At 47.7% G+C, this 24,397-nt stretch overlaps 2 protein-coding genes across 2 annotated transcripts; both read left to right on the plus strand.

The window, feature by feature from the left end:
• Positions 1-11,851: 11,851 nt before the first annotated feature.
• On the plus strand, positions 11,852-12,703 carry LOC123346945 (olfactory receptor 6B1-like). Its single transcript, XM_044984381.1, has one exon. It carries the CDS (start codon positions 11,852-11,854, stop codon positions 12,701-12,703), a length of 852 nt encoding a protein of 283 aa, XP_044840316.1.
• Positions 12,704-14,281: 1,578 nt separating this feature from the next.
• LOC123346946 (olfactory receptor 6N1-like) lies at positions 14,282-17,824 on the plus strand. Its single transcript, XM_044984382.1, is given in 3 exon segments — positions 14,282-14,305; positions 16,888-17,726; positions 17,728-17,824. Coding segments are annotated over 3 exon segments (960 nt in total).
• Positions 17,825-24,397: the final 6,573 nt, after the last annotated feature.

Genomic DNA, 24,397 nt, shown 5'->3' on the forward strand with positions numbered 1-24,397 from the left:
GTGGCTGAGGTTTCTGAGGCAGTCAGGTGTGTTGTTTAGCCAAAGGTGGGGGCTTAAACAATATACCCAAAGTAAGTGCTGGCTTGGAGAGAATGGGGTTTCCCCACTGCACTGGGGCCATGATTGTATGTACTCAAGGAGCCAGATTACAGACACTGCAAAAGGTACTACTCCATGGGTATGTGGCCCTTGTGGACCACAGAGGCAAAGTTATGGACGCCAACGTGGGTTGCCCTGGAAAAGTTATTGATGCCAATGTTTTCCATCGGTCGGGTGTCTACCTTCATGGACAGGCCGGAACACTATTCCAAATGCAATGTCATAAATGGAATTACTGTTCCCATGGTTATTCTAGGGGATCCCATGTACCCCCTTTTGCCTGGGCATATGAAACCGTATCCTGATCAGAGGCCATGGCAAAAGAAGGATTAATTATATTCCCCACAGGTATAGAATGGTGGTTGAATGTGCATTTGCCAGACTGAAATCCTCAAGCCTGAGTGCGAGTTTGGGCTTACATTGCAGTGTACACATTTCCTAAGACCCAGTGCATCAGAACCAAAGCAGATTAGTGGCTATCAAAATAAAATAAATGATGTGAATGATTTGTGTTGACACAACCTCTTTGCTACAGCAACAACAACAACAAAATCAATGTCAAACAAAAAAGCAGCAGGTAGGCATGGAGGAAATGCTACTCATGACACATGCCAGCTCCTTTCATCCTGAAGCACATTGGGTAAAATTTCCAAAAGTGTCTAGCTGACTTAGAAGCATAAATCTCATTGACTTTCTATGAGACAGAGATTCCCTCATAGAATCATAGAATCTTAGAATTATAGAATCTTAGAATCTCAGGGTTGGAAGGGACCTCAGGAGGTCATCTAGTCCAACCCCCTGCTCAGAGCAGGACCATACCCAGCTAAATCATCGCAGCCAGGGCTTTGTCAAGCCTGACCTTAAAAACCTCTAAGGAAGGAGATTCCACCACCTCCCTAGGTAACCCATTCCAGTTCTTCACCACCCTACTAGTGAAAAAGTTTTTCCTAATGTCCAACCTAAACCTCCCCCTCTGCAACTCCCCCATTACTCCTTGTTCTGTCATCTTCTACCACTGAGAACAGTCTAGGTCCATCCTCTTTGGAATCCCCCTTCAGGTAGTTGAAAGCAGCTATCAAATCCCCCCTCATTCTTCTCTTCTGCAGGTTAAACAATCTCAGTTCCCTCAGCCTCTCCTCGTAAGTCATGTGCTCCAGCCCCCTAATCATTTTGGTTGCCCTCCGCTGGACTTTCTCCAATTTATCCACATCCTTCTTGTAGTGTGGGGCCCAAAACTGGACACAGCACTCCAAATGAGGCCTCACCAGTGCTGAATAGAGGGGAATGATCACATCCCTTGATCTGCTGGCAATGCCCCTACTTATACAGCCCAAAATGCTGTTAGCTGTCTTGGCAACAAAGGCACACTGTTGACTCATGTCCAGCTTCTCGTCCACTGTAACCCCTAGGTCCTTTTCTGCAGAACTGCTTCCTAGCCATTCGGTCCCTAGTCTGTAGCAGTGCATGGGATTCTTCCATCCTAAGTGCAGGACTCTGCACTTGTCCTTGTTGTATTTCTTTTGGCCCAATCCTCTAATTTGTCTAGGTCCCTCTGTATCCTATCCCTACCCTCCAGCGTATCTACCACTCCTCCCAGTTTAGTGTCATCTGAAAACTTGCTAAGGGTGCAGTCCACACCATCCTCCAGATCTTTAATGAAGATATTGAACTAAACTGGTCCCAGCACCGACCCTTGGGCACTCCACTTGATCCCGGCTGCCAACTAGACATGGAACCATTGATCACTACCCATTGAGCCCGACCATCTAGCCAGTTTTCTATCCACCTTACCGTCCATTTATCCAGCCCATACTTCTTTAACTTGCTGGCAAGAATACTGTGGGAGACTGTATCAAAAGCTTTGCTAAAGTCCAGAAATAGCACATCCACTGCTTTCCCCTCATCCACAGAGCCGGTTATCTCATCATAGAAGGCATTTAGGTTAGTCAGGCATGACTTGCCCTTGGTGAATCCATGCTGACTGTTCCTGATCACTTTCCCCTCCTTTAAGTGGTTCAGAATTGATTCCTTGAGGACCTGTTCCATGATTTTTCTAGGGACTGAGGTGAGACTGACTGGCCTGTAGTTCCCTGGATCTTCCTTCTTCCCTTTTTTAAAGATGGGCACTACATTAGCTTTTTTCCAGTCATCCGGGACCTCCCCCGATCGCCATGATTTTTCAAAGATAATGGCCAATGGCTCTGCAATCTCATCGGCCAACTCCTTTAGCACCCTCGGATGCAGTGCATCCGGCCCCATGGACTTCATCCTTCGGTCCTTCTGAAAGGGGAAACTTAAGCACTGAAGTCACTTTGGTGCTTTTGAAAATTCTACCCATTGAATAGTACTTTAATCCTTATGTCTCTGATCCTAATGAATACACAGGAACTCACTGAAGGTATGACAGTAGTTGCGCCACTGAGGGTCGTCTACACGGCAGCAGAAGGTGAGCCTCAGGAATTTGGACTGAGTGGCAGAAGGGTTTGGCTGAGCACGAGTTGGTGCGTGAGAGAAGAGAGAGAGAGAAAACAAACAGAACAGAGAGAGGGAGCCTGAGGGAAAAAAAACAAAGAAAGGCAAACAGTAGCCTAGTGCGAGCCTTGAAAAACTGACCGTTTAGATCAAACGAGGTGGCTAATGAGACTTGGGGTGGTAAGCAAAGAAGCTGCTCCTTTTGTTCTTGGTTCCTCATGCATTCAGAGAAGTAGGACTTTGTACATTCCTTCTCAATAAACGAGATTGGATCAAAGAAAATATCAGACTCCATCAATTTCTACTTCCAACTGGGACATCCCCATGGCTCCAAACTGTGACTAGCCGTTGGGATAAAAAATGAGTAACAATACGCAGTGTCTACCCGGCATGGAGATACACATTGTGTTTGGGGAGGTTTGAACCCTAACGCCCTCAGCATCTACTCAGGGTTGTCTTGTTTTTGCAGCAGAATAGCTAAGAGTGTCTGAGTATTTGTGTCTCTGTCTGGTTCCTAGAGGAAAGCAACCTGCTGCATAGAGTAATAGGAATCATCATCATTGCCTGTGGTAACTCTGGTTATTCTTGTTAGCCATACAAATGTCCAGTCCCTCTTTGATGACTACAGTCTAATCGCACATCTTGGAAAAAGGTATTTATTGGTTCAGAATTTGCCATCATTTAATTTGATTGTATGTCCCTGTGACGTTTCTTGCGGTGCCTGGGATTCTGCAGCACCCACTGACACCTCCCCTTAGCACGGGGAAGCAAGTCTGTGCCTGCCAGGGGTCAGCTCCCTGAATATTATTGTGATTTTTGGTGTAAGGGACCATCTATCACAGAGGCAGGCTTACTTGGGTGTTAAGACAGACTGGAGTGCCCAAGGAGACTGTCTGTGACTCCATGTTAAGGAGATTGTACTCAGGGGTGGCTCTAGGCACCAGCAAAGCAAGCACCTGCTTGGGGCAGCCCATTTGCAGGGGCGGCATGGGCTAACAGGCGGCTCTGGGAGCTGTAGTTCCTTGGTTAGCTCCCTGCCTATAGAGCCAGCCCTGGAGCAGGGAAAGAACTACATTTCCCAGCATTCCCTTGGCCACTACGAACTGGAAAGGAAGGAGGGCAGCACGCTGTGAGTGGAGAGTTGCACTGTGAATGGTAGTGAGAACATATTTTAATATTCAAAAAACAGGACACTCATGGGGAAGGGAAGCCCCACCCTGCTGCCATCCACTCCCTCTGACTGCTTCCCATAGAAACCCCAACACATCCAACCCCCTCCCCACTCCCTGATCAACCCCTCCCCAGACCCCTGCCCCTAACTGCCCCCTAGGACCTCACCCCCTATCTAAGCACTGCTGCTCCTTGTCCCATGATTGCCCCCTTCCAGGACCCCTGCCCCTAGCTGCCACCTGGACCCCAACCCCTATCTAAGCCTCCCTTCTCCTTGTCTCCAACTGCCCCCTCCTGAGACCCTCTCCACTTCCCCCCAGGATCCCACCTCCTACTTGTCCCCTGACAAACCCCTGGGACTCCCATGCCTATCCAACCATTGCCTGTCCCCTGACTGCCCCCCCGAACCCCTGACCTATCTAACCCCCCTTCTCCCTTCCCCTGACTGCCCCCTGAACCTCCACCCCATCCAACCCCCCCTGCTCCCTGTTCCTTGACTGCCTCCCCAGAACCCCTACCCCTTCTCCAACCCCCAGCCCCCTTACTGTGCCACTCAGATCAGCGTGTCTGGCTCCGTGCAGCTCCAAACAAGCTGCTGCATACATGCTGCCGTGCTCCCCCACGGAGCCCACAGCCCTCCCCCCTACACACCCAGCACCTGCCTTCCAGATTTGAACACCTCAAAATTCAGGAGTGCTCAAGCTCAGTTTGGGCAGCTGTTACTTCATTCTCACAAATCAAATATACAGATCCACTGTCACTTGCTATAGAAAAAGTAGTATAAAATAGAGCAAGAAATGCTTCCTAGTGGTTATTAGGACTGGAATTGCTATTTTCAACAGCCATTATCTTTTTTTTGTTTGTTTGTTTAAAAGGAAGACAGAATAATAAAGGCACCTCAACTTTTCCTCATTTATGGAGGACAGTCTTATAATATGCATCCAGATATCCTCCAATCACACAAGCTGAAAATTGTTCCACTTTACTGGAGCTCTGTAACCATATGGGAACCAATCCTGTCTGTGTTTTGTGCACATCCAAAATTCCTGCTGAATGACCTGCCTTGGGAGCAAGTTACCAGTGACCCAGGGCTGCAGCGGAAGGAGGGTGCAGGTGTGGGGGGAGAGCCCAGGGCTGGGGCGGCAGCAGGGTGGGGGGAGAGCACTGGTGAGAGGGAAAAGGAGAAGCCCAGCGCTGGGCTGGCAGGGTGTGTGTGTGGGGAGAGAGCCCAGGGCTGGGGCGAGGGGCAGCCAAAATTTATTTTGCTTGGGGAGGCAAAAAACCTAGAGCCGGCCCTGATTGTAGTCCTTGAGGAAGTCCCACTTGATACCTGGTTGGTGAAATCTAAGTCTAGAACTCACAGCTAATGTGGGGGTTGTGACCTTATTCTGAACAGTCTGCCCTGAGGTTGGTACCCGTACTCTTCTGCCACTCCAGGCAGCCTGACAGCCCTTCTTCTCCGGTCATCGGGGATGGCATGAGTGAACCAGGTAGTCTTGAAAAGCCTGTGCTGCCACAGTGCGACAATACTGTCCTCAGTCTTCAGCAACTCAGGGGCTGGAAAAGGGTGTGAAGTGGTCGTTACACTTTAAGAGTGTGGTATCCTGTCGGGGGAGAAGGATCAGGGTTTGAAGATAGGGCCATGGCAGGGAGCACCTGCCCACTGCAGTGACACGATAGAGTGGGAGTGTGTGGTGTGGGTATTTTGGGGTATCCCACAAATAGGGCAGAGTTAAGGTTGTGTGGGCATTTATCTTCTCTCTCTATTTCCTGGTTCTCAGAAGTCAGAGTTTTGCTGAACTCAGCCTTAGGGAAGGGCCTGAGTTATCACTGGGCACCTTAACTCTGCTTTAACAAAGATTTTTTTTGTGACATTTTATTTCCTAGTTTTTTAAACAGAAGGAGCAATGTTTGTTGGTGGGAGTTCCTGGCCATTTAGACAACTGTCGTTCTCACCTAGGTTTGCAGATGATGTGCTACTGTGGCTCGGTAATAATCAAAAGACCTAGTTTTTATATTGTACTTTTCATCAACAGATCTCCAAGAGCTTGACATCATTATCCCCATTTTACAGATGGGAAACTGAGGCACATGGTCATCCAACAGGCCAGTCGTAGAGCTGAGAATAATCCCAATCCAGTGGCTTCTCCACTGCGCCATACAGTTGCTCTGTGATTCCACAGTGCTCCTCTCCACTCCTCTGCATGTTTTGTTATAGTTTTCTTCTTGTCCTACCCTCGGGGCATGTGGAGGACAATGGATCATCATCCTCTTCTAACAACCTGATACATCTCTGAAGACTGTTACCACGTCCCCCCTCACCCTCTCTTCTCCAGTCTAAACACGCCCAATTCTTTCTACTTTTCCTCACAGGTCAGGTTTTCTAAACCTCGTTATCATTTTTGTTGCTCTCCTGTGGACTGTATCTAATTTTTCCCCATCCCTCTTAAAGTGCAGTGCCCAGAACTGGACACACTACTCCAGCTGAGGCCTCGCAGTAATTACATCACTCGTGCGTGTCTGCACTTTGCTCCTTGTGTCGGCGGTGCGTGACCTCACCAGGAGCACTCGCGCCAATTGCACTGACAGTGTGGGGCATCGTGGGAAGGCTCCTGAAAGCCAATAACATTCAACATAAGCAACGCAGTGTCTACATTGAGACTAATTACATCAACCTTGACTCTATGCCGCTTGTGGAGGTGGGGTTATTAAGTCGGCGTAGTGGGGCAGTTACATAAGCGGGAGTAAAATTTACATGTAAATGCTTCCATAGTTAGGTCGACGTAAGATGCCTTGTGTCAGCCTAACTCTGTAGTGGAGACCAGACCTCAGTAGTCAATGGCCATGATGTTTACACTGTCTTAACAAGCACCATAGCATTGAATTCCCTCCTGAGGGCACTTGCAAAGCAGGGATCATTAGCAGCAGCCTCAGTGGAGATCCCAAGAGCTGCCTGAGCCAGTGTGAGGCTGCTTTCCCCTATAAACCCTAGAAGGCTCCAGAGCAGGAGCCATGGAGGCCCCTTGTAATATACACGGGTGTGTGCATCAGGCAAGAAATCAAGAGCCGGCCCAGTGCAGCAGTGGAATGTAGGTGTCTTGGCAGAGCGAATAAAGGCTTGTCCATATGGGGCGGTGGTGCACCACAGAGGAGTGTTAATTCTAAAGTGCCCCAATGTGTTGTACACAAAGGAACTTTCTGTGGGCGCCAGCAAGAGTCTACACAAGCCAGTTCACATGCCAGACATTGGTGCCCTTTAGAAATCCCGTTGCTCTTGAGAGCACTACCCCACCCTGTGGACAAACTCTAAGAGCAGGAGACATGGAGGGGAGCAGCATGGAAGTGAAAACCAGATCCCCACACCCACTCAGCATCGACACAGAGGTCGCCGCTTCTTGCTGAGGATTAAAGGTAAATTTGAACCTTCCTGGGGTTTGTCCACACAGGGAGTCAGTGTGTGGCAAGCTGGGGTGGAAATCTACAGTGCTGTAGGTTGTTGTTTAGTAAGGGGCTGCGCGGATCCAGCTATCACACACTATAAGTCCCCTAGTGGATTTTGCCCTAGTGCTGTTTGAAATGGGGGTAGGTCAATGTGCACTAGGGAATGTTTAGTGCACTGGAGCAGGGTCCACTCAGTGTGTTAAAACGTGGCAGGCTAGTGCTCTGGAGATTCACACCCAGCTTCCCACGATCTAACTCTGTTTAGACAAGCCTGTGGTCATATCCTGGGGATCCCATGTAGGGAGGAAATGGTGCGGTAGTGGGAAGGATCACAGCCGGAGCTGTTTCTCAGGTGCACACCGTCGCTGTGCATATCCTGCTCCTTCAAACTTCCTATTCTGCCCTTGATAGGTCTCATTTCCCCTCTCCCCTACCAACAGGGCTAAACTGTGACACTGCAGAGTGTGCTGGGAGCATTGAGTTCCAGCTGTTCTGTTGCACCCGGGATGCTGCACAAAATCCAGGCCCAGACACTCTCACTCTTCAGCTGGGCTGCAGAGCGCACCTGGGGTAGAGTGTGTCTCAGGGTGCCAAGGAGGGGAGGAGAGGGACAGGGGTCTGTATGTGCCTGCTCGGGGCATTCCCTTTGTGCACGGGGCAGGGCACTGGGCAGAGGGAGTTTCCCAGCTGCGCTGCTAGTCAAGGTCCTGCTCTCAGTGTCTCAGGCATTAGCATGAGGAGAGCATGCTCACTCCCTCCTCTGCTGGTGCTGACATGCAGGCTTCTGAGCTGCACCTGCTGTCTCAGAGCTGGGGGAAGAGAGGAGAGAGCGTCTCTTCTTTTCCCATTTACTGCATGGGGCTGGGAACGGAGCAGAGCATGGGAAGAGAAGCAGATGCATGGATGGGCAGAGTTTAATGGGACTGGGAATTTCAGGGGAGTCAGGTGACCAACTCCCCTTGATTTTTCAACAGTGTCTAATTTCTTTAGGTCCCTTTGAATATCCCAGCCTCAGAAAAGACTCAGGCAGTTTCATTTAAAGAGGAGATGAAGAAGGTGGGACATGTGAGATGTTAAGGACTAATAAATGGGACAGAGAAACTCCAGCAGGTGCACCTACAAATCAAGAATGACCCAATCAACTTAACAGACAACACCTTTAGCACTCAGACATGAAACAATGTTCTTTTTACACAATGTGTATTTGTCTCCTGGAACTCACTAGAGATCATTGAGTAATTCAGGAAACTGAACAACGTGGCAAGCTATAGCTCTGGATAGATTTGGGTAGGGGGCTACCCTGGAATGTTGGACACATGGAGTCAATTCTCTGTTCTCCAGCAGGCTCCCTGGGGCTCTTTGGGGGAATTGCTTAGGCCAGATTTTAAAGGTGTTGAGGCACCAAATCATGTAGATAGGCACCAAGTGGAATGCTGAAAAGCATCTAAGCAGGTTAGCCATCTAATATCCTTTGGCTTGAATGTGAGATAGGCACTGAGGCTGATGAAGGACTTTGTAAAATCCCACTGGCCCTGATCTGCATTTTTAGGCACTAAGTACCTTATCAAACTGACCCTCTGGGCCTCAGTTCTCCATCTGTACAATGGGCACAGAAACCTTTTCCAATCTCACTGTGGCATTGTGAGGATAAATACATTAAGGACTGTGAGGTGCTCAGATACTACAATTTTGCTCGGTCTGTAACCAACACACTTCCATTCTTCTGGGTATTTGAGAATAGTCACTGAGTGAAGGCTGATTAAGGACCTTAGACCATGCAGTGTACTACTAGGAAAACAACTGAACTACAAAGGCTCTATTTGTCTGTCTGTCTACTCAGAATTTACTGCTCCTGGTTCTGTCCTCACCTGGGCAGCTGTAAAATGGTAGGATCTCTGGCAGAAATTAATATTGCAAAAAACAGTTTGGGACATCAGAATTAGACCTCATAGATGTATTCATGTGAGGAAACACTGCGAGATTGTACTTGTTAAAGCCATTCCTTTACTTTCTTAGCTCTGCTGACCATTTTTAGTGTGGGCTAAAACTTCCCAGTGGCTAGGATCCTTTGAGGAACAGCAGATCCTTTGTGGCTCTGAATAGCTTGAATTAATGTCCGGATTCAGCAAAGCACTCAGGACCAGATTTTTAAATCTATTTAGAGGTTGCTGAGGTCCCTTCCAGTTCTAGGAGATTGGTATATCTCCAATTATTATTATTATTATTATTATTAATACCCATCTGATTGAGGAGCCCAAATTCCATTTTCAAAAGAGATTTAGGCATGGAGGAGTATAAATCCTATTGGCTGTCAATAAACTGTAGACTTCTCATTGCCTAAATCTGGGAAAATGAGCTTTAGGCTTGGGCATTGCGATGCTATGTGCTGCAGCACCTAAATAGCTTTAAAAATCTGGCCAGAGGGGTTTTTTATATTGCCTTTTCAGATGTGTTACATTTCTTTTGATAAATAGAGCTGTCTACTTTCCCTGGAAAAATGGTATGTTTTTATTTAAAAACAAAAAACGTTTTGGCCAGAATCCAAAAACTTTTCAGCCAAAAACTGAAAAATATTAGGTCAAAAATCAGAAGCTTCCAGCTTCTGGTGGAACATTTTCACTTTTCAGCCACAAAATTTTGATTGTCAGTTTTTTTCACAAAAAGTCAAAAATTTCTGTGAAGAAAAAAAATTCCAGTCAGCTCTAATGTTAAATAGAGCTGTTTCACACATCTCCCTCTATCTGTCTAATTTTTCTGTCTATCTGCACATGTCTCTCTGTGCCTTTCTGTCTGTTTCTCTGTTTGCCTGTATCTTTCCCTCTCTTTCTAAGGTGTCTGTGCTATATTGAAAACTGTTATGTGCTATCACTGTAAATTCTTAAGGGTTCTCCTGGTCCTGCTTGCAGACCAGGGGGCTCTGTAGGGAAGCATGTGATCAGTGTCTTTCAGCAGTCAGTCTGAAAAGAGCCAGCCTAGAGCAATCTGGGGTGAGTTTGGTGTCTCTGTCTTAGGGAACAGCCTGCGTTTCTCTCTCGGGTTTTGTGCATTGGGGTTTTGGATTTTATGCAATAAAGTCATATTACATTGCAACCTTCCAGAGAGAGTATTTGATGTTTTAATCTAACTTCCCTGTTTGTATCCTGTGAGCATAACAGTATCCAGGGCCATCCCATAGCCTTTACCTCCCATCCCCCAGCCCTTTAGACAGGGGTTGAATGCCTTTCTATCTCCCTGACAACTCACCTCTTTCACATGGATTCTCACCAATTTCCTCAGTTGTTTCTAAAATGTCCCTCTGGATTTTCCCCTAAAGTAGAAGCTTTGTGCATGTTCCTGACCCTGTAGCTGCTGGTTGTCTCCGGCAGAGCCTTTCCTCCACTGACTGGAGTGTCAGCTGAGAGTTCTCAGCAGCTGTCAGGAGGCATTGAGCACTGCATCATCTCTTTGCAATGTGCTTTGAGATTACAAGGTAGATCAACCAGACCTACTCCTCTGTCCATCCCACTTATGAATGTAGACCCCCCCAACTCCCATTATAATAAAATACAATTATATATATATATTCAGTGCAGCAAGTCAGTTATTTAAAAATAAAATACATAGCATGTAGGATGCACATGTACTCATAATTTATAGCTCCTGACTCTGACCTCACCTGGGCAGCTGTAAAATGGGAGGATCTCCGGCAGAAGTTAATATTGCAAAAACCAGTTTGTGAGATCAGAGTTAGACCTCGTGGATTTATTCATGTGAGGAAAGGCTGTGAGATCGTTCTTGTTAAAGCCATTCCTTTACTCTCTGTTAGCGCCGCTGACCATTTTTAGAGTGGGCTAAAACTTCCCAGTGGCTAGCATCCTTTGAGGACAAGTAGATCTTTTGTGGCTCTGCATAGCTTGAATTAAGATCTTAATAAAGCAAAGCACTCAGGCCCAGATTTTTAAAGATATTTAAGGGTTGCTGAACTCAGTGTTGCAACAATCCCTAAATGATTGAGGAGCCTAAATTCCATTTTCAAAAGGATTTAGGCAGAGTTTCTCCAACAGGGGTTGCCGCTTGTGTAGGGAAACCCCCTGTCATGCCAGGCCGGTGTGTTTAACTGCCCCGTCTGCAGGTCCGGCCGATCGCCGCTCCAACTGGCCATGGATCGCTGCTTTGGGCCAATGGGAGCTGCTGGAAGCGGTGGACAGTAAATCCCTCAGCCTGCGCCGCTTACAGCAGCTCCCATTAACCCGAAGCAGCGAACCGCGGCCAGTGGGAGCTTTGATCGGCCGGACCTGCGAACGGAGCAGGTAAACAAACCAGCCCAGCACGCCAGAGGCTTTCACTACACAAGCAGCGACCCCTGTTTGAGAAACCCTGGATTTAGGCATGGAAGACTGTAGAATAGTCAATAGAATGTAGACACCTCAGTTCCTAAATCTGTGAAAATGAGATTTAGGCTGGGGCATTGTGATGCTGTGTGCTGCAGCACCTAAATAGCTTTAAAAATCTGACCTTAAGGCACCTAGGTTGGCTAAATATTTTTGAAAATCCCACTAGGTGCCGATCTGCAACTTTGGGTGCCTAAATGCCTCTGGATATCTATCCTTCTGCACTTGCTTAAGTTAATGGGATGTTTTTCCTTTTGAAAGTCCCACCTCTGAGTTTTAGTATTTTTCTTTGTACCTAGATGCACCTCATAGTCAAAGCAGAAGAGCACAATCGAACGATCATCACAGAATTCATCCTCCTGGGATTCGGGAATCTCCCTGAACTGCAGCTGCTTCTCTTCCTGGTTTTCCTGGTGATCTACATTGTGACCATATCTGGGAACATTCTCATTGTTGTGCTAGTTGTGGCTGATCAGCACCTTCACACCCCCATGTACTTCTTCCTGGGGAACTTGTCTTGCTTGGAGACCTGCTACACCTCCACCGTCCTGCCCAGGTTACTGACCAGTCTCCTGAATGGCGACAGAACCATTTCTGTCAGTGGCTGTTTTGCACAGTTTTATTGCTTTGTTTCTCTGGCAGCTACAGAATGTTATCTCCTAGCAGCAATGTCTTGGATAAGCGGGTTTCTAATTTGTGTAATAATGATGTGTTTTATGTCACAATTAACATTCTGTGGCCCCAATGAAATTGACCATTTCTTTTGTGATTATTCTCCAATGCTACAGCTCTCCTGCAGTGACACCAGCATGATCACACTGGTTAGTTTCATACTCGCCTTCCTAGACTCGCCTTGCCCATTTCTATTAACTGTGACGTCCTATGTTTGTATCATTGCTACTATCCTCAGAATCCCTTCCACCACCGGGAGGCAAAAGGCGTTTTCCACCTGCTCCTCTCACCTCATTGTGGTTACAGTTTTCTATGGGACCATAATAACTGTGTATCTGCTACCAAAAACCAATACACTGAAAACCTTGAACAAAGTGTTCTCTGTCTTCTACACAGTCCTGACTCCCATGCTCAACCCCCTCATCTACAGCCTGCGAAACAAAGAGGTGAAGGAGGCCCTGAGAAAAGTCATCCGTTAATATATGTTTCTCAAATCAATTCAGAACGAGTCACTGATCTGTGAAAGAATCTATCTGTCTTAATGAGCAAGAAAGTTTACATCTAGTGGGGCCCAAGCTCACAGCAATAGAAACTGCTTTGGGGAACGTGAGGACATGCTACGTTTTGGGTTGATGACATTCCCATTCCTAGCTAAAGCTGATATTTGCTATTGCCTTAATTGGAAACCTGACTGTCTTGTGCTCTACACTCCACATGATGACATTTGAGATTTCCGATACGTGTTTCATCTATTTCTCTGCTCTCTCTGAATTGTGTGAATGCCACATTCTACTTAGCACTGGCCTCAGATCACTGTGGGCAGAATTAGCTGGTTCAAATATTTTTTGTCTCCTTGATGTCCTGGATTCCCCAAAGCTCCAAAACTTTGTATCTGGGAAGATTGTACTGGTCTTCCCATTTGTTGTGCTGTGTGTCATCTTGCAATGTGTAGAAGGGGTTTAAGGGTGTGCCTATACTGCAATGTAAGCCTAGGAAGTGTGGGACTTGAACCCGTAGGCTCAGTGAGTGTAAACCTAGGCTTGATGGTCCACACTGAATATTAACACTAGATTTAGAATTTCTAGACCCAGGCCTCACACCAGTGCTCAGGCATCTAGGCTGCACTATGCAGATCTAAGTCAAACCAGCCTGTGCCAGGTCTTCGGCTGGCTAACAAGAGAGCCTCTCCACCCCTCAGGATACTTGAAAGAAACAGGAACAAAGGCCAGTGACTGCAGGGGTGTGAGTGATTGCTGGACCCAGGCTAAAAGGAGATTAGTCTGTAAAAGGGAGCATTCTGGAACTGGTGAGGATCTTATCTGTATTCAGTTTGATTAGACATAGATTGGCGCATTTTATTTTATTTTGCTTGGTGACTTACTTTGTTCTGTCTGTTACTACTTGGAACCACTTAAATCCTACTTTCTGTATTTAATAAAATCAGTTTTTACTAATTAATTAACTCAGAGTATGTATTAATACCTGGGGGAGAAAACAACTGTGCATCTCTCTCTATCAGTGTTATAAAGGGTGAACAATATATGAGTTTACCCTGCATAAAGTTTATACAGGGTAAAACGGCTTTATTTGGGATTAGACCCCATTGGGAGTCGGGCATCTGAGTGCTAAAGACAAGCCCACTTCTGTTAGCTGCTTTCAAGTAAACCTGCAGCTTTGGGGCAAGTAATTCAGACCCTAGGTCTTTGTTGGAGCAGACAGGAATGTCTGGCTCAACAAGACAGATGCTGGAGCCCTGAGCTGTCAGGGAAAGCAGAGGTAGAAGTAGTCTGGAAACTCAGGTTGCAGCTCCCAGAAGGGTTTCTGTGATCCAACCTGTCACAGTCAATATCTGAAGCACTCGTCTTGCTTGTGCTTTCACTCCTGTTTCAGGCAATGGGCAGAGCTTCCATGAGGCTCAGTGTCTCAGGCATTAGCATGAAGAGAGCATGTTCACGCCCTGCTCTGCTGGTGCTGACATGCAGGCTCCTGAGCTGCACCTGCTGTCTCAGAGCTGGGGGAAGAGAGGAGGGAGCATCTCTTCTTTTCCCATTTACTGCATGGGGCTGGGAACGGAGCAGAGGGTGAGAAGAGAAGCAGAAGCATGGATGGGCAGAGTTTAATAGGGCTGAGAATTTCAGGGGAGTCAGGTGACCAACTCCCCTTAATTTTTCAACAGCGTCTCTTTTCTTTAGGTTCCTTTGAATATCCCAGCCTCAGAAAAGACTCGGGCTTGGCTACACTTGCAAGTTGCAGCGCTGGTAGAGGCTTTCCAGCGCTGCAATTAGTAACCGTCCACACCTGCAAGGCACATCCAGTGCTGCAACTCCCTGACTGCAGCCCTGGCTGTACACCTGTCCAGGTTGGGGTGTAGCGATTGCAGCGCAGGTGATCCAGCACTGCTCATCAAGTGTGGACACACACCAGCGCTTTTATTGGCCTCCAGGGAATAAGGAGATATCCCAGAAAGCTTTTAACTAAATTACTCTCTTTGTTTTGTTATGCAGCCTCTCTTTGTTTTGTTGTGAACTCTGATCGGAGCTCCGTTGAACTGCTTATCTAAAAAACAAACACTGATCACAGCAAACAGGAGCTATCTGTACCTGGCTGTGAACGATCAAATGAGAGGCAGGGAGTGAATGTTTGCTTGACAGAAAACAGCGTTGGAGGCAGGCTGTTTGCAATTAAGACCAAGGGTTCACGAACATTTTGTGATTTTTCAATCCAGGAAGCTAAACTGTTGGCTCCAAAAATCCACTCTCTCTCTCTTCCCCGCTCCCTGTCACAGTACACCACAGGGAGTGAGTGAAACAGCGGGGAGTCCGTGTTGGAGGCAGGCTGTTTGCAATTAAGAGTTAAGACTAAGGGCTCGTGAACATTTTGTAATTTTTCAATCCAGGAAACTAACACACAGTGTTGGCTCCAAAAATCCACTCTCTCTCTCTTCCCCGCTCCCTGTCACAGTACACCACCTTCCACCCCCCTCTTTTGAAAAGCACGTTGTTGCCACTTGAATTCTGGGATAGTTGCCCATAATGCAGCACTCCCAACAGCGCTGCAAATGTTGCAAATGTGGCCACACACCAGCGCTGGTAGCTGTGAGTGTGGCCACACACCAGCGCTGCTCCTACACAGCTGGATGACCAGCGCTGCAAACCATAAGTGTAGCCAAGCCCTCAGGGAGTTTCATTTAAAGAGGAGACGAACAAGGTGGGACATGTGAGAGGTTAGGGACTAATGAATGGGACAGAGAAACTCCATCAGGTGCACCTACAAATCAAAAGTGACCCAATCAACTTAACAGACAACACCTTTAGCACTCGGACATGAAACAATTTTCTTTTTACACAATGTGTATTTGTCTCCTGGAACTCACTAGTGATCATTGAGTAATTCAGGAAACTGAACAACGTGGCAAGCTATAGCTCTGGATAGATTTGGGTAGGGGGCTAACCTGGGATGTTGGACACGTGGGGTCAATTCTCTGTTCTCCAGCAGGCTCCCTGGGGCCCTTTGGGGGAATTGCTTAGGCCAGATTTTAAAGGTGTTGAGGCACCAAATCATCCAGATAGGCACTAAATAGAATGCTGACAAGCATCTAAACAGGTTAGGCATCTAATATCCTTTGGCTTGAATGGGAGTGAGGCACTGGGCCTGATGAAGGACTTTGTAAAATCCCACTGGGCATTGAGCTGCATTTTTAGGCACTAAGTACCTTATCAAACTGACCCTCGGGGCCTCAGTTCTCCATCTGTACAATGGGCACAGAAACCTTTTCCAATCTCACTGTGAGGATAAATACATTAAGGACTGTAATGTGCTCAGATACTATTATTTTTCTCGGTCTGTAATCAACAAACTTCCATTGTTCTGGGTATTTGGGAATAGTCACTAAGTGAAGGCTGATTAAGGACCTTAGACCATGCAGTGTACTACTAGGAAAACAACTGAACTAAAAAGGCTCTATATTTCTGTCTGTCTACTCAGAATTTACAGTTCCTGGTTCTGAGCTCACCCTGGCAGCTGTAAAATGGGAGGATCTCAATATTGCAAAAAAACAGTTTGGGAGATCAGAATTAGACCTCGTGGATTTATTTATGTGAGGAAAGGCTGTGAGATCATTCTTGTTAAAGCCATTCCTTTACTCTCTCTTACCGCCGCTGACCATTTTTAGTATAGGCTAAAACTTGCCAGTGGCTAGCATCCTTTGAGGAACAGCAGATCCTTTCTGGCTCTGCATACCTTGATTTAAGATCCTGATTCAGCAAAGCCGTCAGGACCAGATTTTTAAAGCTATTTAAAGGTTGCTGAGCTCTGTGTTGCAACAAATCCCAATTGATTTCAAAAGGGATTTAGGCATGGAGGAGGCTAAATCCCATTGGCTGTCAATAGACTGTAGAGTCCTCTTTGCGTAAATCTGGGAAAATGAGATTTAGGCTTAGGCATTGTGATGCTGTGTGCTGCAGCACCTAAATAGCTTTATAAATCTGGTCTTGAGGCACATAGCTTGCCTAAGTATTTTGAAAATCCCACTAGGCACCTATCTGCAAATTTGGGTTCATAAATGTCTCTGGATATCTGTCCTTCTGCACTTGTTTAAGCCGACAGGATGTTTGTCCTTTTCAAAGTCCCACCTCTGAGTTTTAGTATTTTTCTTTGTACCTAGACGCACCTCATAGAGAAAACAGAAGAGGAAAATCGAACGATCATGAAAGAATTCATCCTCCTGGGATTCGGGAATCTCCCTGTACTGCAGCTGCTTCTCTTCCTGGTTTTCCTGGTGATCTACATTGTGACCATGTCTGGGAACATCCTCATCATTGCGCTAGTTGTCACTGATCAGCACCTTCACACCCCCATGTACTTCTTCCTAGGGAACTTGTCCTGCTTGGAGACTTGCTACATCTCAACCATCCTGCCCAGGTTACTGGCCAGTCTCCTGACTGGAGACAGAACCATTTCTGTCAGTGGCTGTTTTGCACAGTTTTATTGCTTTGGTTCTCTGGCAACTACAGAATGTTATCTCCTAGCAGCAATGTCTTATGATCGGTATTTAGCGATATGTAAACCCCTGCGTTATGCAGCCCTGATGAATGGCAGGTTGTGCCTCCAGCTAGCAGCGGGGTCTTGGATAAGCGGATTTCTAACTTGTGTAATAATGATGTGTTTTATGTCACAATTAACATTCTGTGGCCCCAATGAAATTTACCATTTCTTTTGTGATTTTTATCCAATGCTAAAACTCTCCTGCAGTGACACCAGCATGATCACACTGGTTAGTTTCATAGTCACCTCTCTAGACCTGCCTTGCCCATTTCTAGTAACTGTGACATCCTATGTTTGTATGATTGCTGCTACGCTGAGAATCCCTTCCACTACCGGGAGGCAAAAGGCCTTTTCCACCTGCTCCTCTCACCTCATTGTGATTACAGTTTTCTATGGGACCCTAATGACTGTGTATCTGCTACCAAAAACCAATACACTGAAAGCCCTGAACAAAGTGTTCTGTCTTCTACACAGTCCTGACTCCCATGCTCAACCCCCTCATCTACAGCCTGCGAAACAAAGAGGTGAAGGAGGCCCTGAGAAACATCATCCGTTAATATATGCTGCTCAAATGAATTCAGATGGAGTCACTGATCTGTGAAGGAATCCATCTGGCTTAATGAGCAAGAAAGTTTACATCTAGTAGGGCCCAAGCTCACACCAATGGGAACTGCTTTGTGGAATGTGAGGAGATGCTACTTTTTGGGTTGATGACATTCCCATCCGTGGCTAAAGCTGATACTTGCTACTGCCTAGAATGAGATTAGTCTGTAAAAGGGAGCATTCTGGAATTGGTGAGGATCTTATCTGGATTCAGATGGATTAGACATAGATTTGCACGTTTTATTTTATTTTTCTTGGTGACTTACTTTGTTCTGTCTGTTACTACTTGGGACCACTTAAATCCTACTTTCTGTATTGAATAAAATCACTTTTTACTTATTAATTAACTCAGAGTATGTATTAATACCTGGGGGAGAAAACAACTGTGCATATCTCTCTATCAGTGTTATAGTGGGCTAACAATGTATGAGTTACCCTGCGTAATCTTTATACAGAGTTAAACTGATTTATTTGGGTTTAGACCCCACTGGGAGTTGGGCATCTGAGTGCTAAAGAAAAGCCCACTTCTGTTAGCTGCTTTCAGGTAAACCTGCAGCTTTGGGGCAAGTAATTCAGACCCTGGGTCTTTGTTGGAACAGACGGGAATGTCTGGCTCAGCAAGACAGATGCTGGAGTCCTGAGCTGTCAGGGAAAGCAGGGGTAGGAGTAGTCTGGGCACTCAGGTCGCAGCTCCAAGAGGGGTTTCTTTGATATAACCCGTCACAGTCAACGTTTGAAGCACTTGTCTTGCTTGTGCTGTCACTCCTGTTTCAGGCAATGGGCAGAGCTTTCCTGAGGCGCTGGTGGACATTTCGGGGACATTTTCTGACCTTCAGAAGAAGGGACCTGTTGGATGAGGAGGAGGGTGATACAGACCTGGCAGACTCAAACTGGCTGATGCTGCTCATGGGTCTTGGGAGAGCCTCTGATGCCCCTTGTGTAGACCAGTGCTTCTGCAGCAGGACCACAAGCACAGACAGGTGGGACCCTATCGTCATGCAGACCTGGGTTGACCAGAACTTGCACTGGGGCCATGATTGTATGTACACAAGGAGCCAGAGTACAGACAATGCAAAGGTACTACTCCATGGGTATGCAGGCCATTGGGGACCACAGAGGCAAAGTTATGGACGCCAACGTGGGCTGCCCTGGAAAAGTTCCTGATGCCAAGGTTTTCCGTCAGTCGGCCATCTACCTTCATGGACAGGCCGGAACGCTATTCCAAATGATAATGTCATAAATGGAATTACTGTTTCCATGGTTAATCTATGGGATCCCATGTACCCCCTTTTGCCTGGGCATATGAAACAGTATCCTGATCAGAGGCCATGGCAAAAGAAGGCTTAATTATCTTCTCAATAGGTGTAGAATGGTGGTTGAATGTGCGTTTGTCAGATTGAAATCCTCAAACCTGAGTGTGAGTTTGGGCTTACATTGCAGTGTACACATTCCCTAAAACCCAATGCATCAGATCCTATGCAGAGTAGTGGCTATCAAAATAAAATAAATGATGTGAATGGTTTCTGTTGACACAACCTCTTTGCTACAGCAACAACAACAACAAAATCAATGTCAAACAAAAAAGCAGCATGTAGGCATGGAGGAAATGCTAATCATGACACATGCCAGCTCCTTTCACCCTGAAGCACATTGGGTAAAATTTCCAAAAGTGTCTAGCTGTCTTAGAAGCATAAATCTCATTGACTTTCTATGAGACAGAGATTCCCTCGTCCTTAGGTCATTCTGAAAGGGGAACTCAGGCTCTGAAGTCACTTTGGTGCTTTTGAAAATTCTAACCATTGAATAGTCCTTTAATCCTTACATCTCTGATCCTAATGAATACAAATGAACTAACTGAAAGCATTGACAGTAGCTGCACCGCTGGGGGTTGTCTACATGGCAGCTGAAGGTGACCTCCCAGGCTGGGTAGACAGACTCGTGTTAGCGGGGCTTGTGCTAGCATGCTAAAAATAGCTGTGTGGATGTTGTAGGTTGGGGCCAAACCTGGGTGACTAGCCTGAGCCTCCCCGGAGGTGAGGGATGTCATTATGACCTGGACCAAACCTTCTTATGGTTGAGTTAAAAAACTTATTCTAACTGATGTGTGGACACCCCCTTCTATTCACATAACTGTCAGGAAGAGTTAATCAGAAGCCCCCACCTAAGAAAAACGATGTGTGAACCTGCCCAGGAATTTGGACTGAGTGGGCAGAAGGGTTTGGCTAAGCATGGGTTGGTGTGTGAGAGAAGAGAGAGGAGAGAGAACACACAGAAGAGAGAGAGGGAGCCTGAGGGAAAAAAGCAAGGAAGGCAAACAGTAGCCCAGTGTGAGCCTGGAAAAGGAAAGCTTTTGGGTCAAACGAGGTGGCTAACGAGACTTGGGGCAGTAAGCAAAGAAGCTGCTCTTTTTGTTTTTGTTTCCTTATGCATTCAGAGAAGTCGGACTTTGAATATTCCTTGTCAATAAACGAGATTGGATCAAAGAAAATATCAGACTCCATCAATGTCTACTTCCAACTGGGACATCCCCATGGCTCCAAACTATGACTAGCCACTCGGGTCAAAAACGAATAACAATACGCAGTCTCTCCCTGGCATGGAGATACACATTGTGTTTGGGGAGGTTTGAACCCTAATGCCCTCAGCATCTACTCAGGGTTCTCTTATTCTTGCAGCAGAATAGCTGAGAGTGTCTGAGGGTATGTCTACACTACAAGAGTAGTTCGATTTAACTTAGGTCGAATTTGTGGATTCGACCTTATGAAGTCGAATTTGTGTATCCACACTAAGGACACTAATTCGATTTTGTGAGTCCACACTAACGGGGCAAGCGTTGACATTGGAAGCGGTGCATTCTGGGCAGCTATCCCACAGTTCCCGCAGTCCCCGCTTCCCATTGGAATGCTGGGTAGAGCCCCCAATGCCTGCTGGGGGAAAAATGTGTCAAGGGTGGTTTTGGGTAACTGTCATCATTCAACCGTCACTCCCGCCCTCCCTCCCTGAAAGCGCCGGCGGGCAATCTGTTCGCGCACTTTTCTGGTCAGTGACAGCACGGACGCCACAGCACTGCGAGCATGGAGCCCGCTGTGATCATCGCTGCACTTATGGCCATTGTCAATTCCTCGCACCTTATCGTCCACCTCTTCCACAGTCAGCTGCTGAGAAATCGGGCGAGGAGGCTCCGGCAGCACGGTGAGGACATGAAGTGTCAGAGTGGCACAGACCTCTCACAAAGCACGGGATCCCATGCCGCGGAGATCATGGTGGCAATGGGTCAAGTTCATGCTGTGGAACGGCGATTCTGGGCCCGGGAAACAAGCACGGACTGGTGGGACCACATAGTGCTGCAGGTCTGGGATGAATCACAGTGGCTGCAAAACTTCAGGATGCGTAAGGGCACTTTCCTTGAACTCTGTGACTTGCTGTCCCCTGCCCTGAAGCGCCAGGACACCCGGATGCGAGCAGCCCTGAGTGTGCAGAAGCGAGTGGCCATAGCCCTCTGGAAACTTGCAACGCCAGACAGCTACCGGTCAGTAGCGAACCACTTTGGCGTGGGCAAATCTACCGTAGGGGTTGCTGTGATGCAAGTAGCCAACCCAATTGTTGACCTACTGCTCACAAAGGTAGTGACCCTGGGAAACGTCCAGGTCGTCATAGATGGCTTCGCCGTGATGGGATTCCCAAACTGCGGTGGGGCTATAGATGGGACTCACATCCCTATCCTGGGACCAGCCCACCAGGCCAGCCAGTATATTAACCGAAAGGGCTACTTTTCAATGGTGCTGCAAGCACTGGTGGACCATAGGGAACGTTTTACCAACATCTACGTCGGGTGGCCGGGCAAGGTTCATGACGCGCATGTTTTCAGGAACTCTTGTCTGTTTAGACGCCTGCAGGAAGGTAGTTTCTTCCCGGACCACAAAATAACTGTTGGGGATGTGGAGATGCCTACAGTGATCCTCGGGCACCCAGCCTACCCGCTAATGCCCTGGCTCATGAAGCCCTATACAGGCGCCCTGGACAGTGACAAAGAACTCTTCAACTACTGGCTGAGCAAGTGCAGAATGGTGGTGGAGTGTGCTTTCGGACGTCTCAAGGGGAGATGGAGGAGCTTACTGACTCGCTCGGATCTCAGCGAAACCAATATCCCCATTGTTATTGCAGCTTGCTGTGTGCTCCACAATCTCTGTGAGAGCAAGGGGGAGACCTTTATGGCGGGATGGGAGGTCGAGGCAAATCACCTGGCTGCTAATTACGCTCAGCCAGACACCCGTGCGATTAGAAGAGCCCAGCGGGAAGCGCTGTGCATCCGGGAGGCTTTGAAAGCTAGGTTCCTCAGAGAGCAGGTTTCTTTACAGAGAAGCTGAACCTGCCCCTGTTTCAGTTACTGTTGACTTTTTTCTTCGGTTACATACCCCAGGTTTGTTCACCAGGTTTCCCCCCTTCCAACAGACGTTTAAAAATAAAGTTAGTGGAACATTGTTAATTAACAAAGTTTTCTTTACTAACGAATTCTCGTTCAAGGGTTACAACAGGGACGCAGACTGTGGTGGGTACAGTGTGCAGTGATGTACAGACCGCTTCTACACTCGAGGAATGACAAGCTCCTGCTCCTACAGCGGTCTCTGGGGGGAGGACGGTTACAGGAGGGTGTGCAGGAAGGGGTGGGTTTGCAGGAAGGGGTGAGGGGTGTGTGGGAAGGATGAGTAGGTGTAGGGGGATGAGGGCTCTGGCTGGGGCTCAGGGCATCGGAGAGGCTCATGGCTAGGGTGGAAGGGCATGGTAAGGGCAGCCTGCCTTGCCATTTGTGGATGCCAGGCGCTAGGACCCTGGGGCAGCATACACCTCCCAGACTGACCTGGGGCAGCAGACACCTCCCAGAGTGACCGGGTGCCTCGTGACTGCACTCTGTGTGTGACCTGCTGTTGATCCTGCCCCCATGTCTGTACCCTGGTAATGGTGGCTGTCCTATGCAATTAACAAACCCCTCCCCCCCCTTCACACAAAGTCTTCTGCAAAGAAACATGACGGAAACAGTAATGAACAGCAAACTATTTTTAATACTCAACTACACAGTTGGGGGATGAAACTGGGATTTGGGATTGGGTGAGCCAGGAAGGGAAGCACTTCTCAAAATTTAGGGAATGAGAGCTGTTTGGTACATGAGCGCTCTGCTGGGGTGGAGTGACAGTTTTCACGGCCCCTAGCGCCCCTCCTTCTTGTTATTTTGGGTGAGGGGGGGACAGGACTTTGTGGCGGGGGAGGGCGGTTGCAGATACAGTGCAGGGGGGCTCTCTCCTCCTGCCTGCGGTCCTGCAGAACATCCACAAGGCGCCGGAGCGTGTCCGTTTGCTCCCTCATTAGGCCAAGCAGCGTTTGAGTTGCCTGCTGGTCTTCCTGCCGACACCTGTCCTCCCGTTCGCTGTGTGAGCGCTGGTACTGGGAGAGGGTCTCCCTCCACTGGCTCTGCTGGGCCGCCTCGGCTCTGGAGCAGGCCATCAGTTCAGCGAACATCTCGTCCCGAGTTTTTTCTTTCGCCGCCTAATCTGCGCCAGCCTCTGTGAGGGGGATGCCGGGGCAGGTCGGGAAACAGCCGCAGCTGTGTGATGGGAAAAAGGAAGTGATTTCCTTGCAAAGATACATGTTTGCAAACACTGAACACTGTCTAGTCTGTCTCTGTGAACAAGACCATACACGGCACCTATCTCATGCGCTCTCAGGACAAGTTCGAATTTTCGGCCTTCGCTTTCATTGCCTGGGGTCTTGCACTGGAGATCAGACAAGCGGGGCAGGACAGCAGAATCTGTGTAGCAGCCATGGTAAGCCGTGTAGCAGGCATGGTAAGCTGTAAACTTTAGGCTACTTAAAAGTTAGTGTATAGCAGTGCCCTCCTGCTGCAGGCAATCCGGAAAGCATAAACTCTGACCCTGTTCCACCCCCTCGCGGCTGTCCCCGGGAAAGATCCCTGTATGCTTCCCCTCTGCAGCCTCCACCGCGTGGCTGTTAAACGACGCTTATTGTTATGCAAAGGAAAAGGGAAGCATTCCCAATAGTAACATTACACTAATTCCCCTAATTAGATGCAGCAGTCGCCGAGCGAGATCACCCTGACGTGGGTCACTAAGACAGAAAGAGAGCGCATGCTGCGTGAAACCCTGCACAAACCAGGGCCCTATGCTGCCATGCTCGTGGAGGCAATGCTCCCACAGTACCTGAGGATAGCCTGGCGCGGAAGAGTGTGCTTCCACGGAGCACCCAATAAGGCAGTTCTCCCCAGGAACCTCCTGCGGAGGCTTTTCGAGTACCTCTACGAGAGCTTCATGGAACTCTCCCAAGAGGATTTCTGTTCTATCCCCATATGCATTGACCTTCTTTTCATATAGTTTTTATTCCTGTTTTTAAAAAAATAAATGTTTACATGTTTATAGCACTTACCGACTGATCCTTCCCCTGATTCAGAGTCCGGGTTAACGGCCGGGGAGGGTTGGTAGGGGATCTCTGTGAGGGTGATGAAGAGATCCTGGCTG

The sequence above is a fragment of the Mauremys mutica genome, chromosome 12 (genome assembly GCF_020497125.1).
Source record: "Mauremys mutica isolate MM-2020 ecotype Southern chromosome 12, ASM2049712v1, whole genome shotgun sequence".
NCBI lineage: Eukaryota > Metazoa > Chordata > Testudines > Geoemydidae > Mauremys > Mauremys mutica.